Raw genomic sequence first — 16,122 nt, 5'->3', positions numbered from 1 at the left:
AATATAAATAGCAAAGTTTAGAAGTAAATTCTGCCAAAAGACTTAAAAAAAAACCTAATCAGGATGTTCTTAGGGCAGTTTTCTTTCAGCCGTTCTGGATGCTGAAAACCAAACATTTAAAAAATACAGTGATACCTTGTCTTACAAACTTAATTGGTTCCGGGATGAGGTTCTTATGATGAAAAGTTTGTAAGACGAAACAATGTTTCCCATAGGAATCAATGGAAAAGCGATTAATGCGTGCAAGCCCAAAATTCACCCCTTTTGCCAGCTGAAGTGCCCGTTTTTTAACCCCACCTCCAGACTTCTGTGTTTTTGCGATGCCGCAGGGGAATCCGCAGCAGTGCAAAAACGGGTGTTTCGGTGGCAACGGAAGTCCGGAGGTGGGGTTTCCCAGTGAAGAGAGCATCAGTGAAATCGCAGCATCGCAAAAACACCAAAGTCCTCAAAACCCTACCTCCAGACCTCTGTGTTTTTGCGATGCTGCGATTTCACTGAGGCTCCCCTCGCTGGGAAACCCCACCTCTGGACTTCCGTTGCAGCGAAGTGCCCGTTTTTGCGCTGCTGGGATTCCCTGCAGCATCACAAAAACATGGAAGTCCAGAGGTGGGAGTTCCCATGGAGGGGAGCCTCAGGGGTATCCCAGCAGCGTAAAAACGGGTGCTTCGCTGGCAACGGAAGTCTGGAGGCGGGGCATCCCAGCAGCGACGGTGGGTTTGTAAGGTGAAAATAGTTTGTAAGAAGAGGCAAAAAAATCTTAAACCCCAGGTTTGTATCTCGAAAAGTTTGTATGACGAGGCGTTTGTAAGATGAGGTATCACTGTACTGAGGTTGAAATACAGTACCTAAGAGGATCCTACAACAAGCAAGGGTTACGTCTAGATGGCCTCTAAGATCATCTCTATGATTCTAAGGAGGAAATAACCACCTAGAAGTAGAGGAGAAGAGAAAAAAGCCAAAAGGCAAATAAAAGAAGAAAATTGAAAATGTCATACAGACCAAATACTGCAAAAACCTCAGTTAAGTGATTTGTGTAATGTTTGTTCCAGGAGGGAAGGGTTATTGCTTTATTGTGCCACTTTTAGGAACCCAGCAAGGGGATGAAAAATACTGAACTTTCATAAATCAGCAAAAAAAAAAAGAGGATTTCTTGGGAAAGCGCTTCCTCTTAAAAACAAGCTTAATTAATCTTCAACCCCAGTTATTAATCAGAAACTCAAAAGAACTAGTTGGGGGAAAGATCAAAAGCAACGTGAGAAAATATTATTTCACTGAAAGAGTAGTAGATCCTTGGAACAAACTTCCAGCAGACGTGGTTGGTAAATCCACAGTAACTGAATTTAAACATGCCTGGGATAAACATATATCCATTGTAAGATAAAATACAGGAAATAGTATAAGGGCAGACTAGATGGACCATGAGGTCTTTTTCTGCTGTCAATCTTCTATGTTTCTAACTGTAAAGATAGTGCCAACAGCGTGTCAGTAAATATTAAAAGATGGAAGCAGATCAAAGAAAAACATGTACCAAAAATCTATTAATTTTCAACAGAAGCCATTTGTTTTTCCCGTTCACCTGCACAAAAAGCCACTGTGAAAAGGATGCTTACCTGTTCCAAATCCTTTATGTCTGCGTCTCTAACGAGCGCAATAGGAATGGTGAGATTCTGGGTCTTGTTCCCTCCCGGAGAACGCTAGAAAAATGGAAATAAGTTTGTGTCTGCTTACTTGAGCCAAGACTTCATTAAATCAAAGATATTTCTCAAGAAAGGGGTTCTCAATTCCTCCCATTTGTCTTTTAACACATAACCACCACCCCCAATTCCACACTTATTATGTAGACCAGGGTTTTCAAACTGGAGGCCAGGCCCATGGGGTGCTTAGACTTGGCTTGTGGGCCACCCTGGAAAGCGAAGGACCAGCCCGTGTTCAGCAAAAGCTGAGCTTGGGAGGGCCGTCTGTGGCTCTCCGGCGTTCCATTGTCGCTGGCAGAGGGTTGCAAGAGCCACTGCAGCCGAAAACAGAGCTCGGAAGCCTGTTTTTGCCTGCAGAGTGTTTGGGCCACCCCGGTGCCCACAACATGGGTGACATTGAACTTGGCCACGCCCACCCCGGCTCCCCAAGGTCAAATAAAACCCTGATGCGGCACCCCTAATTTGACACCCCTGATGTAGACATTTCTGCTTTTCATATTTCTCCCTATATCTCGCAGGCCTTCATCCTTTAACTTCACTAGCTCTGGAAATTACCATCCATTACCCTGGTGGGGGAGTCATTGACCCCCTCAGAGAGGGTCCACAACTTGGGCGTCCTCCTCGATCCACAGCTCACATTAGAGAAACATCTTTCAGCTGTGGCGAGGGGGGCGTTTGCCCAGGTTCGCCTGGTGCACCAGTTGCAGCCCTATTTGGACTGGGAGTCACTGCTCACAGTCACTCATGCCCTCATCACCTCGAGGTTCGACTACTGTAATGCTCTCTACATGGGGCTACCTTTGAAAAGTGTTCGGAAACTTCAGATCGTGCAGAATGCACCTGCGAGAGCAATCACGGGCTTCCCTAAATATGCCCATGTCACACCAACACTCCGCAGTCTGCATTGGTTGCCGATCAGTTTCCGGTCACAATTCAAAGTGTTGGTTATGACCTATAAAGCCCTTCATGGCACCGGGCCAGATTATCTCAGGGACCGCCTTCTGCCGCACGAATCCCAGCGACCAGTTAGGTCCCACAGAGTGGGCCTTCTCCGGGTCCCGTCAACTAAACAATGTTGGTTGGCGGGGCCCAGGGGAAGAGCCTTCTCTGTGGCGGCCCCGGCCCTCTGGAACGAACTCCCCCCAGAGATTAGAATAGCCCCCACCCTCCTTGCCTTTCGTAAGCGCCTCAAAACCCACCTCTGCCGCCAGGCATGGGGGAACTGAGATGCTCTTTCCCCCTAGGCCTTTACAATTGTATGCATGGTATGTCTGTATGTATGTTTGGTTTTTATAATAATGGGTTTTTAACTGTTTTTAGTATTGGATTATTATCACATGCTGTTTTATTATTGCTGTTAGCCACCCTGAGTCTCCGGAGAGGGGCGGCATACAAATCCAATAAATAATTAATAATAATAATAATAATAATAATAATAATAATAATAGTAACAATTTTTTGTTCTTTCCCCCTAGGCTTCTAACAATTTATGCATGGTATGCTTGTATGTATGATTGGTTTTATAACAAGGGTTTTGAGCTGTTAGTATTGGATTTTCACATTCTGTTTTTATCACTGTTGTTAGCCGCCCCGAGTCCACAGAGAGGGGCGGCATACAAATCCAATAAATAAGTAAGTAAGTAAGTAAGTAAGTAAGTAAGTAAGTAAGTAAGTAAGTAAGTAAGTAAGAAAGAAAGAAAGAAAGAAAGAAAGAAAGAAAGAAAGAAACAAAGAAAGAAAGAAAGAAAGAAAGAAAGAAAGAAAGAAAGAAAGAAATGGCTTAATGAAGCTTAAGTTAAACCCATCTGGATAAAGGGAAAACTAAAGCCCTAAACAAATGGTTGAGCACTACCTGCAATTACTGGTTTTCAATCTACAGCAATTCAAGGGATCCCTATTAGCTGAAAATCCAGGAACGGTCATTTAATTTAATAAAAAAAAATTGTCACCCGTTTGTTTAAACAACATACTGCTTAAAAGATAGATAGATATGGGTTTTTTTCTGTCGAATCACCCTGGTACAGTATACCCAAATAGGGGAGGAGCTCAATGCTTCCTTTTGCCTCTCAGCCCAACCCAAGGCCATATAATAATAATTAATAATAATAATAATTTATTGGATTTGCATGCCGCCCCTCTCCGCAAACTTGGGGCGGCTAACAACAACAATAAACACAACATGTACAATCCAATAATAAAAAAACAACTAAAAAACCCTATTATAAAACCAAACATACACACAAACATACCATGCATAACTTGCAATGGCCTAGGGGGAAGAGCTATCTCAACTCCCCCATGTCCAAGGCAGTTCATTAATTTTTTCATAGCCGACAAACTATATTCTGTATGTGTAACGTATTTTTCATCTTCAATTCAGCAAAAATATGTTACACACACACGCACGAACACACACACACATATATGCTTTTGTAGATTTTCACGGGTATAGGTATATAGGTAGGTAGGTATATAGGTAGGTAGGTAGATCGGTAGGTAGACCCATGTAAGATTGATTGAATCTTGGCAACGTTTTGACGAGGTCTCACTGGTGCTGAAGATGACAAGCGGGACCTCATTGAAAACATTGCCAAGATTCTATCAATCTTACACGGGAAAAGACCGGAATACACCAAGACTGACCTACCTACCTACCTACCTATCTTCCTACCTACACAGACACACACACATATATATACTGATACTACAGAATCAGGGGCCAGGGCCAGCCTACTAAAATAATAATAATAATAATAATAATTTATTGGATTTGTATGCCGCCCCTCTCCGTAGACTCGGGGCGGCTAACAACAATGATAAAAAAAACATGTAACAATCCAATAATAAAACAACTAAAAACCCTTATTATAAAACCAAACATACACACAAACATACCATGCATAACTTGTAATGGCCTAGGCGGAAGGAATATCTCAACTCCCCCATGCCTGGTGGTACAAGTGAGTCTTGAGTAGTTTACGAAAGACAGGGAGGGTGGGAGCCGTTCTAATCTCCGGGGGGAGTTGGTTCCAGAGGGCCGGGGCCACCACAGAGAAGGCTCTTCCCCTGGGGCCCGCCAAATGACATTGTTAGTCGACGGGACCCGGAGAAGGCCAACTCTGTGGGACCTTATCGGTCGCTGGGATTCGTGCGGTAGCAGGCGGTTCCGGAGGTAATCTGGTCCAATGCCATGTAGGGCTTTAATAATCTGTACATGTTGATCCAAATGATACAGATCTGCTAAATAACAATTGGGAAATGGACAAATCGTTTTCCATGCACCAAAAGACCGACAGAAAGCAATCAGTTGGTCAAAAACTGGACCTTACTATGGAAGTTTCGCTGGCCACCAGCAACAATTTGGCGCCGAACCGCTGAGCAATTTCTGCCTTTTCTAAAAAAGTACAGTTTCCCCTCTTCACGACAATTGCTTTGTTCTTGATGTCTTGGGTAACGTCGGATGGGCTGCAGAGCAACTTAGGGGTCAAAATGTCCAGCCTTGCATAATCCTAAAAGATCATAAAAATAAGTCATTTAAAAAAGCAAAACCAAAAATTAAAGAGCAAACATGCAAGAAACTTCTACAATGTAACTGAAATAGTTTTTAAAGAAATACCCTTTTTGGTCACTTCCTGTTATTTACAGGAACCAGAATTAAAATCCTTAACACAGAGTCATAAATGCATTTTGTGAGAATCCAAGGAGGACATGCTATTTTAAAGGTCTCTTTCTTCCTGTTAGAGACTAACAGCTGTTTCTGAAGCCCAGTTTGTAATTCCTTAAAGCACACAAGGTCGCTAGAGCTGCCTCTCATGTCTGCAACTGTTTCTGGGAAAAAGACGCAGCTGCAGACAGAGATAAAGATTAAAAAGAGGAGTATGGCAGACAAATAATAAGAAAAAAGCATAGCAACTCAAATACCGAAGCGGGCAAGAGACGATGGATAGACAATTTCCCTTTGTTTTGATTTCTTTTTCTTTTTCTCTGTCTTTCCTTTCTTTTTTAGATAGGTGACACGATTAGAAGTTAGGTAAGATAGAAACAAAGCATCTTTTAATAAAAGAGTGACATGATTAAAGGGTGACATGATTAAAAGTTGGGATAAGAGATGCCGCACGAATCCCAGCGACCAGTTAGGTCCCACAGAGTTGGCCTTCTCCAGGTCCCATCGATTAAACAATGTCATTTGGCGGGACCCAGGGGAAGAGCCTTCTCTGTAGTGGCCCTGGCCCTCTGGAACCAATTCCCTCCAGAGATCAGAATTGCCCCCACCCTCCTTGCCTTTCGTAAACTTCTCAAAACCCACCGCTGCCGTCAGGCATGGGGGAATTGAAATATCTTCCCCAGGCCTATATAAATTATGTATGGTGTGTTGGGTGCATGTTTTTTAAATTATGGGTTTTTTAACTTCGTATTATTAGATTTGTATTGTACATTGTTTCTATCAATGCTGTGAGCCGCCCTGAGTCTACGGAGAGGGGCATACAAATTTAATAAATAAATAAAATAAATAAATAAGAGAAAGTGTGAATACTAGTGTATACACTTTTACATAATAAAAGTAATAACAAGAGAAAACATGGAATAATTAAATAATTATTCTTCATCCTTCCCCTTGAGATATGACCTACCCTGTTGTTTTGCCTGAAAGCCCCGGAAAACGTGGTTCTTATCAGGGACCTGGGAGTACCATTGATGATCAAATGGCTGATTTGATTGTGTAGTTGCTGACAGGAAGGGTGGGAGGTGGTTTTTTTTAATGTTTTCATTATAGATTATGTATGTATGTATGTATGTATGTATGTATGTATGTATGTATGTATGTATGTATAAAACTATATATAGTCTGCATTGGTTGCCGATCAGTTTCCGCTCACAATTCAAAGTGTTGGTTATGACCTATAAAGCCCTTGGACCAAAATACCTCCGGGGCCACCTTCTGCCGCACGAATCCCAGCGACCAGTTAGGTTCCACAGATTTGGCCTTCTCCGGGTCCCGTCGACTAAACAATGTCGTCTGGCGGGACCCAAGGGAAGAGCCTTGTCTGTGGCGGCCCCGACCCTCAGGAACCAGCTCCCCCCAGAGATTAGAATTGCCCCCACCCTCCTCGCCTTTCGTAAGCTCCTTAAAACCCACCTCTGTCATCAGGCATGGGGGAATTGAGATACTCCTTTCCCCCCAGGCCTGTACAATTTATGCATGGTATGTTTGTGTGTATGTTTGGTTTTAATAAGGGTTTTTTAGTTATTTTAAATATTAGATTTGTCATACGCTGTTTTATTATTGTTGTTAGCCGCCCCGAGTCTACGGAGAGGGGTGGCATACAAATATAATAAATAAATAAATAAATAAATAAATAAATAAATAAATTTATTATCTATCTATCTATCTATCTATCTATCTATCTATCTATCTATCTATCTACCGACCTACCTAGCTACCTACCTATCTATTTGATTTCTATGCCGCCCTTCTCGAGACGACTCAGGGCAGCGTACAACATTAAATATAATAATATATAAGAAATCTAAACAATTATAAAAATTATACAAATCTAATAAATAAATAAATAAACATAAATAAATAAATAAATAGTATGCATGTATGTATGTATGTGTTTGGAATCATCAATTTGTGAGTTGGGCAACTATATAAATTTGCTGAATTAAAAAAAAACACAAATAATGTGGGAATCCCACCATGATGGCTTAGTATTATGCACTGACACAGTCACCGTGGCTTAAAAAATGATAAAATACAGATAGCTTAGCACAAGGCCTGGAACTTGTCAAAGGTCTCCAAACTGAAATTCATTCCGGTTCTTAACAATACTTACAATGCTAGATAAGCTTTCAGGAAGGGAAGTCCAGTTAGAATTGTAATAGACGCAATAATCCTTTGTGAAATGGGGACTGCCAATTTGGACAGCATGCAGGATTCCTCCTTGGGCACTTATCTATTATTAGAAAAAGAAGAAGAAGACAGATTAATTTTAAAAAATAAATAATTACACTTTTTTTCAAAAAAATTAAAAAAAAAAGATGGCAGCCCCTAGGCACAGGTACCAAATTGAGTCTGTGACATCATTGTGACATCATCAGTGGGGCGCTACCAGTCTGGGCGAACTGGTTCAAACCACCCCTGCATCTGACAGAGTTTAAAAAATTGAACATGGTTTGAAGTTTGAGCTAAGAAAGCTGAAAACCTATATCTTTCAATCAATTCAATTCGGTTTTATTAGTCACAGACCAGAGACCAAAACAAATAAAAACACTCAGTAAATATACTTATATCTCTCAATCAGTTCTTCAAACATTTTTCATTCTACAGGATGAAGATTTTCACTCTACTTGCTGTTAAGATTTCAGCAAGATTATAGGTGGAATTGCTGGACATTTTCACATGATGTAGTTCCCCTAACTAATTTTAGATTAAGCAAAAACATTTCGTAGATGGTAGAGGGTTTCATTTAACTTTAAGTGGGATCATTCTTCATCTAGAAGAATTTAGAATTAACTAATTCTGACATTTTGTTTGCCGTTTGACCAATATCAACGTTTACCAATAATGTAAGGTCTGTTTTGTTCATCTGTTCCATTGTTCACAGCCTTGGAAATATGTAATCAAAAACACTCTTTAGACATTTAGATGATGATTGGCTGAGTCATCAAAATTCAGAGTGACTCAGATTCTGACTCACAAGGCATTTAACCACATGCCATCCTATTTTTTTTTCTGTCCCTCCTTGAAACTGAGCTTGGCTTAGGATGATCTCATGGACGCAGACACAAAAGTGTTTTGTTTCTGTTGTCTGCATTTCAAGGCTGTAGCTCAGTAGTGGGTTCTAAAGCCCTTTGCTACCAGTTTGCGCATGTGCAGAAGGTCCCAGGTGGGTGATCGGAACCTCCCACTGCCGGCACTACCGGTTCTTAGAACCGGGCCGAACCGGGAACAACCCACCGCTGCTGTAGGCTCTGATATCTTACTCCGTGATGGTGAACTTATGGCACGTGTGCCACCTGCCATATCGGAGGGCATGCAAGACTTGGCCATGCTTCAGCACCAGTCCCGGAGTGAAAAACACAACATAATGGGCAAACCGGAAATGCGTTTTCCAAACTTCCGGTTTGCTCGTTGTGCTGTTTTTTGCATTCCTGAGCTTCAGAAAGCTTCCCTAAACATAAGAACATAAGAAGAACATAACACCTCTGTCGTCAGGCATGGTGGAATTGAGATATTCCCTTCCCCCTAGGCTTATAAAATTTATGCATGGTATGTCTGTATGTACGATTGGTTTCTTAAACTGGGGTTTTTTTTTAACATTACTTTTAGTATTAGATTTGTTCATATTGTCTTTTTGCTGTTGTTAGCCGCCCCGAGTCTACGGAGAGGGGGGGCATGCAAATCTAATTAATAAATAAAATAAATAAATAAATATGAGCCATGCTGAATCAGGCCAAAGCCCATCGAGTCCAGCCTTCTGTGTCACACAGTGGCCCACCAATTGTCCATGGGGATCTTGAGCAGAAAGAGAAGGCAAAACCCTCCCTTTCCTTTGACCCCCAATAAATGGTACCCAAGGGAACCTTGCCTGCGTCAACCAACATAGAGGTGGCACTTGGACATCCGTTTCAATAACCACTGATACACTTGGCATCCATAAATCTGTCTAATCCTGCCTTGAAGTTATCTAGGCTGACAGCTGTCACGACCTCTTCTGGAAGGGAATTCCATCAACCAAGGACCCTCTGGGTGAAGAAATGTTTCCCTTTATTTTCACTTTCTTACCTATGATCTTTGGGGAGTGCCCCCTCGTCCTAGTATTGTGTGATAGAGAAAAGAATTGCATGATTTTATACACTTTGATCAAGTCACGCCTCAAACGCTGTCTTTCAAGGCTGAAGAGACTAAGGCGTTGCAACCTGGTTTCATAAACCCTCCAGAATGCAAAAAATGGCAAACTGGAATTGTGTTTTCCGAACTTCCAGTTTGCCCATTTGGGGGACAGCGTGGGTGGGGTGTGCACGTGTGTGGGGAGAAAAGAAGGGGTGTGGGCATGTGTACGCATGCTAGCCCACCCACACACACACACCTTTTGGTACAGGAACCAAAAAAAGTTCGCCATCACCGCTCTAACTTATTAACCTGAGCATTTTATCCAGACAAGGTTAGCCCGAAGCTGTAACCTATTTAAGATGTGATTCTTATATATTATTGTAAAACTTTATGTTAAGGGAAAAGATATTCAAGCAATTCACAAAAACTAAATGACTTCCGTATGAAATGACAGCTGGAGTTTTGTTTATGCAGTTTGCAACACTCTGTGTCCTTGATCCCTTTTTTTTCCTGGTATCATAGCTGATTGATGGAACACTGTGTGAATTTTGTTGTCCTGTCCCGATTGTGTGTTGTTTAAGGACTAGACCCTTAACTCAAGGCCAGCATCTATTGGATAAGCAGCTATTAATCTGCTAGAAAAGTGTTTTTTGCAAATCTGTCTGTCAATTTTGCTTTCTGAAAACAAAAACAAAAACCAGGAAGTGCAAAGGTTTGTGTTGTGACTGAAAATATTTAGATACGTGTGACAATCATTAAGTTTCATGCTACCTAAAAAAATATCACCAATCTATGTTAGCTGCAACTGCGTTTGTTCTAAGTCATTTATTTATGTTATTTGCACCCCAGCTTTATTAATTTTACAAATAACTCAGCATAAGGCAGCAAAAAACATATCCAACACACTTTCTTCCTCCTATTTTCTCCATCAAAACAACCCTGTGAGGTGCATTGGCTTTCATGCTTAAGGAAGGACTAGAACTCACAGTCACCTACTTTCAAGCCTGGTGCCTTAACTACAAAACTGTTCCATTGATGGAGACTAAAACACCCACCAACAAAACTAACTGATACATCAACAGAGTCCAATCGGTTTCAAAGGCAGACCTATTAAAAGACAAACCACAACAACAGAAATACCACCAGTTGTCGCCCAGAGCTCACAGTTCAAATAATCCAAACAAAGCTACAGAACATACTAGAACTAGACAATCTACGTTACACTTTCTCAGGCACCCACAACTACATATAGAGAATCCTTGAATCTGAAGCAGATTTTTTTTTAAAGTTTTCTAGTATGATTTATGCCGACTGCTTATTTTGTATCCTATGACTATCACTAAGTGTTGCATCTTATGATTTATGATGACCACGATCATGATTTATTGTTTACCGCTTTTATGCACACGGAGAAGCTTATGCACCGAAGACCGAAGACAAATTCTACGTGTGGCCAATCACACTTGGCCAATAAAGAATTCTACTCTATTGTATTCTATTTTCATAAGCCACAAGAGAACCACTCTGAGTCCGCTTTGAAATGAACGGCATATAAATACAACAAATAAATACAATAAATGAAAGAGTCGTAGATGCTTGGAACAAACTTCCAGCAGACGGGCTTGATCAATCCACAGTAAGTGAATTTAAACATGCCTGGGATAAATATATATCCATCCTATGATAAAATACAAGAAATAGTATAAGGGCATTAGATAGATAGATAGATAGATAGATAGATAGATAGATAGATAGATAGATAGGTAGGTAGGTAGGTAGGTAGGTAGGTAGGTAGGTAGGTAGAAAGATAGAGAGAGATATAGAGAGAGAGAGAGAAAGATAGAAAGGTAGATAGATAGATAGATAGATAGATAGATAGATAGATAGATAGATAGGAAGAGAAAGATAGATAGAGAGAAAGATAGAGAGAGAGAGAGAGAAAGAGAGAGAGAAAGAGAGATAGAAAGATAGAGAGAGAGAGAGAGAGAAAGCTAGAAAGAGAGAGAGAAAGAGAGAGAGAAAGATAGAAGGATAGATAGATGGAGAGAAAGAGAGATAGATAGATAGACAGACAGACAGACAGACGGACGAGAGAGAGAGAGAGAGAGAGAATAAACAAGCGGCACGTGAGGAGGCAGGTCCCCGTTGCCCCGAAGCCAGCCGGGAGCAAAGTCCAAGTCCGGCCACCGACGCCGACAAACCTGAAGCTTTCAAAGCGGCGCCGTTCAATTCCCCTGCGAGCCCCGGGTGTCATGGCTGAGGCCGGCGCGCATGCGCAAAAACAAAAGCCCCCCCCCCGGGAGCAAGCCTACCTGGGTCGAGGTTTATGAGGTTCCGAGGGGGTCGCGCCCACGGGGGATGTAGGGGAAGCCCCTTCCCACCTTCCCTTAGAGAGGGGGGGGCAAGCCCCAAAGGGGAGGGGGGCAGCCCCAAGGAAGGCGCTCTCTGCCTTGAAGCCCCCGCTGGGAAGCCCCGGGAGCGTTTGCTGAGGCGATTGACGGGGGCCCAAAATCCCGCCTTTTCTGTCCGGCGAGGGTGTGTTTATGTCCCCCTCCCTCACGGCCTCGCGGGCCCTTACCAGCGGCAGGAACAGGGCCCAGAGCGCGGCCCCCAGCAGCCGGGCGGGCCCCATGCCCCGGCTTCTTTCCACGCCGCCCCCGCGGAGGCGCTTCCGACGGCCGGCCGGCCCGCAGCCAACCGTTCCCCCCGCCCTCCCTCCGCGTCCGGCCGGTTCCTCCTCCACCGAGGCGCGTCGGCTTCTTTCTTTCTTTAGTTCTTTCTTTCTTTCCGGAGACGGCTACCGGCTCTCGGGTCCGGGCCGGGACTTCGCCTCCTCTTCTGGGCGGGCTTTCCGCCAGGGCAGAGGCGGCACGGACGCCGGCGGAAAAGCCGGCCCGGAGGAGGGGAGGAAGAGGAGGAGGCAGAGGCGGCGGCGGCCCAAAGGCCCCGCACCGGTTCCCATGGGCTTCCTATCCAACCCGAACACGAGAAGGAAGCCTCCCAATCCATCCATCCATCCAATCTCTTGCAGATCTACCGCCAGGTTGATGGCGATGCTTTTAGTCAGATCTGGGGAAATCCCAAGGGATGCTACAGTATTTATTTAGATGATAAATGAGAGATAGATAGATAGATGGAGGGAGGGAGGTGTATTGGATGGATGGATAGATAGAGGGAGGGAGATGTATTTGATTGATTGATTGATTGATTGATTGATTGATTGATTGATTGATAAACCGCCCTTCTTGGCCTGGGGGAATCCCAAGGGATGCTACAGTATTTATTTATTTATTTATTCATTCATTTATTTATTTATTTATATTTAGATACAGTCGATAGATATATAGACAGACAGACAGATAGATTTAGATTTATAAGCCGCCTCTCTCCTGACAGACTCGGGGAATCCCAAGGGATGCTACAGTATTTGTATGTATGTATTTATTTATTTATATTTCTAATATTTCTAATATGAACCAGTTATCAAGAATAATCCAAATGTAAATCACATGGCTATGGGGATGCTGAAAAGAGCAGTGTGGAAAAAATGGTCGCAAGTCCCTTTTTTCAGTGTGGGTTGTAATGTTGGTCACTAAACAAGCTGTCGTAAGTCAAGGACTACCTGTACAATGCCGTCTCGGGACCACTTGGGCACGATCTTAGTTTAAGCTCGCCAAAATGTATTTATTTAATTATACATATTTATTTTGACTTCTATGCCACCCAATCCCAAAGAACTCAGGGCAGCTTACAACAATACAAATATAAAAAACAATTAAAAAGAAGTCAAATATGCAATCTAACAATAAAATCCAAATTAAAATCCACAATAAACTGAATAATCAACATACATACTGTAGCATTTATACAATGAGCCGAGATGGCACAGTGGATAGAGTGCAGTACTGCAGGCCACTAAAGCTGACTGCTAGATTTGCAGGTCAGCTGTTCAAATCTCATCACCGACTCACAGATTGTTTCAGCCTTCCGAGGTGGGTAAAATGGGGACCCGGATTGTGGAGGTGATATGCTGGCTCTGTTAAAAAGTGCTATTACTAACATGTAAGCCGCCCCCAGTCTAAGGAGAAGGGCAGCATAAAAAATTGAATAAATAAATAAGTAAATTTGGTTATGATAGTTGTTAATTTGTGGCCCCCAGGCCTGCCGGCAAAGCCAGGTCTTTGTGGCCTTACGGAAAGCCATTAGGGTTGGAACAGTATAGACCTCGGGGTGGGGGTTGTAGTTGATTCCATAGATCTGGGGTGGCAACAGAGAAGGCGCTCCCCTGCGGCCCCGCCAACCTGCATTGCTTAGTCGACGGGACCTGGAGGAGGCCAACCCTGCTCCTATAGGTCTCTGGCAGGTATGCGGCAAGAGATGGTCCCGTAAATAACCTGACCCTGACTATTGTTACTTAGCCACTCCAGGTCTATGATATTACTTCTCCCTAAAGAGTTGGTTTCATTTTGTCTTTTTCTCCAACCCTGCCAGCCATGGCAAAGGCCGGCCACGATTAAAAAATCTATGCCTTCTGAACCATGAAGGGCTGGGTTGGCTGCCGGCTATTTTGGTTTGTTGACACACTGGGAGATTGTTGAATTCACCGCCCACACTTACAGGCAATTCCAACAGCGCTCCTTTTGTGCAAGACCTGACTAGCTGCCCAACAAGGCCCCGGCTGCTACAAGGAGGAACCTCAAGCTGGTTTATTTTTGGAAGGAGAGAAATTGTCAGCTGTAGGAAGTGAACACATGACAAGCCTGCTCCTGAAATGTAGACTGAATTATGACATGTAAGGGGCAGCCATTCAAATGTGTTAGGTAACATTCAGGCACAAGTGGAATCAATGGGACGTGATAGCTGGAGAGCTTTAACAAGTGCAGGTCAAATTATTAAGCCACCACGGAGCAACTTTTGAACTACGAGGGTCGCCCAGAAAGCAATGCACTACATTTTTTTTCTCCTACACTAATGGTACAAATGCATAACTTTAGATACAATAATCCCTTGCTACTTCGCGGTTCATCTTTTGTGGATTCGCTACTTCACGGGTTTTCAAAGGGGGCTTAAATCCATTAAACCCATTGAAAATTTTAAATCCATTAAAAATTCATAAAATTCTTCTACATTGCTACTGTACTCTATTAAAGAAACTGGTAGGATATCACATGTAGTTCCAGCTGAGAAACATTATAGAATAACTGTTTAATGCAAAGGGTGGTTTTTAAGAATGTAAATACTCGTTAAATACATAAAAAAATATCTTTCCTCTACTTCCGGGAAATTCATTTTTCACGGGTGGTCTTGGAATGCATCTCCGTTGAAAAACGGATCACTGTATACATTATTTGAATTGTCAGGAGTGCGTGTGTAAATTTTGCGTTTGTCATTGAATTTCTCCCTGCGGAGAAGGAAACTATTGGGAACATTCACAAATGCTTGTATACAGTTTATGGAGAATCTGCAGTCGGCAGAAGTACTGTTAGTCACTGGGCACAGAGGCTGAGGCCATTAGAACAGTGTTTCCCAACCAGTGTGCCGTGGCACACTAGTGTGCCGCGAGACATGGTCAGGTGTGCCGCGAAGAAGGAAGCTCAGCTTCTGGTCTCGCAACTTTTTGCTGAGAGTGCCGGAAGCTGAGCTTCTTTCTTTGCGCCTTCCAAGTTTTCCGGCAGCTGCAGCAACCCGCCCGGCTGGAGCTTCCCTGGCGGCGGCGGCAAGTGAGCTTTGGGGCCTGGTGGGAGGGCGGCGGCAGCAGCAGCACCAGGCAGTAGCCGTGGGGCGGCGGCAGGGTGGTTGGCCGCGAGCCAGAACTCCAGGACAGAGGCATCGACGGCGGCGGCTGGACATGTTGCTGTACACCGTACATGCTGGCATTGCGTGGGTGGCACTTGCCTGCTGGCTGGGCCGGGATGGAGGCTCCAGCCCTACGCCCATGCCCAGTGCAACGCCAGCATGTACGGCGTCTAGCAACACGTCCGGAGCTCAATGTTCCCCAGGATTTTGTAAATGTGAATAATGTGCCGTGGCTCAAAAAAGGTTGGGAAACACTGCATTAGAAGAACAGAAAAAGGAGTGGTACCGCCACTCTTGTATCTTGGTGGAGGAAGGCCATAGGGAGTGTAGAAGAAACATCATTCTTTCTTGTGTGTAAGTTTCATTGTGTTCAATAAATAATTGTTGAAAATAAATTGGTACATTATTTTCTGGGCGACCCTCATATTTAAACAGGTTAATTTCTCGCTTGGCCAAAGTTTCCAAGAAAGTTTCCAGTTTTGCCGCATTCTAATAAAACCTAATTGGCTCTCCCCATGTAGTATTCACCATGCTGTCATTTTGTCCTATTCTCTCCCCTAAAGAAAGCACTCTGCCCGTTTCACCCTTATTTTGCAATTCTGTCAATAACATTGAATCATTTATAGGAAACAATATTGAGACATTTGGTAAATAAAGGAACAGCGCTTCCACTGTGGCTCACTTTAAAGCAGCCTTTTAAAATTCAAGGCCAAACTGGGTTTTCAAAAATATTTAATTCATCTCGATACCTGATCTAGATTATTTAATTCCATTCAGTGTTCCCTCTAATTTTTT

At 43.1% G+C, this 16,122-nt stretch overlaps 1 protein-coding gene across 1 annotated transcript in view; it reads right to left on the bottom strand.

Moving 5' to 3' along the window:
- SPPL2A (signal peptide peptidase like 2A) overlaps positions 1 to 12,372 on the bottom strand; it is a 45,933-nt gene extending 33,561 nt beyond the window's left edge. The window contains exons 1-4 of the mRNA XM_070762352.1: positions 12,110 to 12,372; positions 7,532 to 7,651; positions 5,024 to 5,203; positions 1,611 to 1,694 (exon numbers count right to left, since the gene is read on the bottom strand). Coding sequence (XP_070618453.1) covers positions 1,611 to 1,694; positions 5,024 to 5,203; positions 7,532 to 7,651; positions 12,110 to 12,163 — 438 coding nt within the window. The 5' untranslated portion in view covers positions 12,164 to 12,372. The remainder of the gene's footprint in view (positions 1 to 1,610; positions 1,695 to 5,023; positions 5,204 to 7,531; positions 7,652 to 12,109) is intronic.
- Between the last annotated feature and the right edge of the window lie 3,750 nt (positions 12,373 to 16,122).

This window comes from Erythrolamprus reginae, chromosome 10 (assembly GCF_031021105.1).
Source record: "Erythrolamprus reginae isolate rEryReg1 chromosome 10, rEryReg1.hap1, whole genome shotgun sequence".
Classification (NCBI taxonomy): Eukaryota; Metazoa; Chordata; class Lepidosauria; order Squamata; family Dipsadidae; genus Erythrolamprus; species Erythrolamprus reginae.
This window is presented reverse-complemented; position numbering and strand designations above follow the sequence as displayed.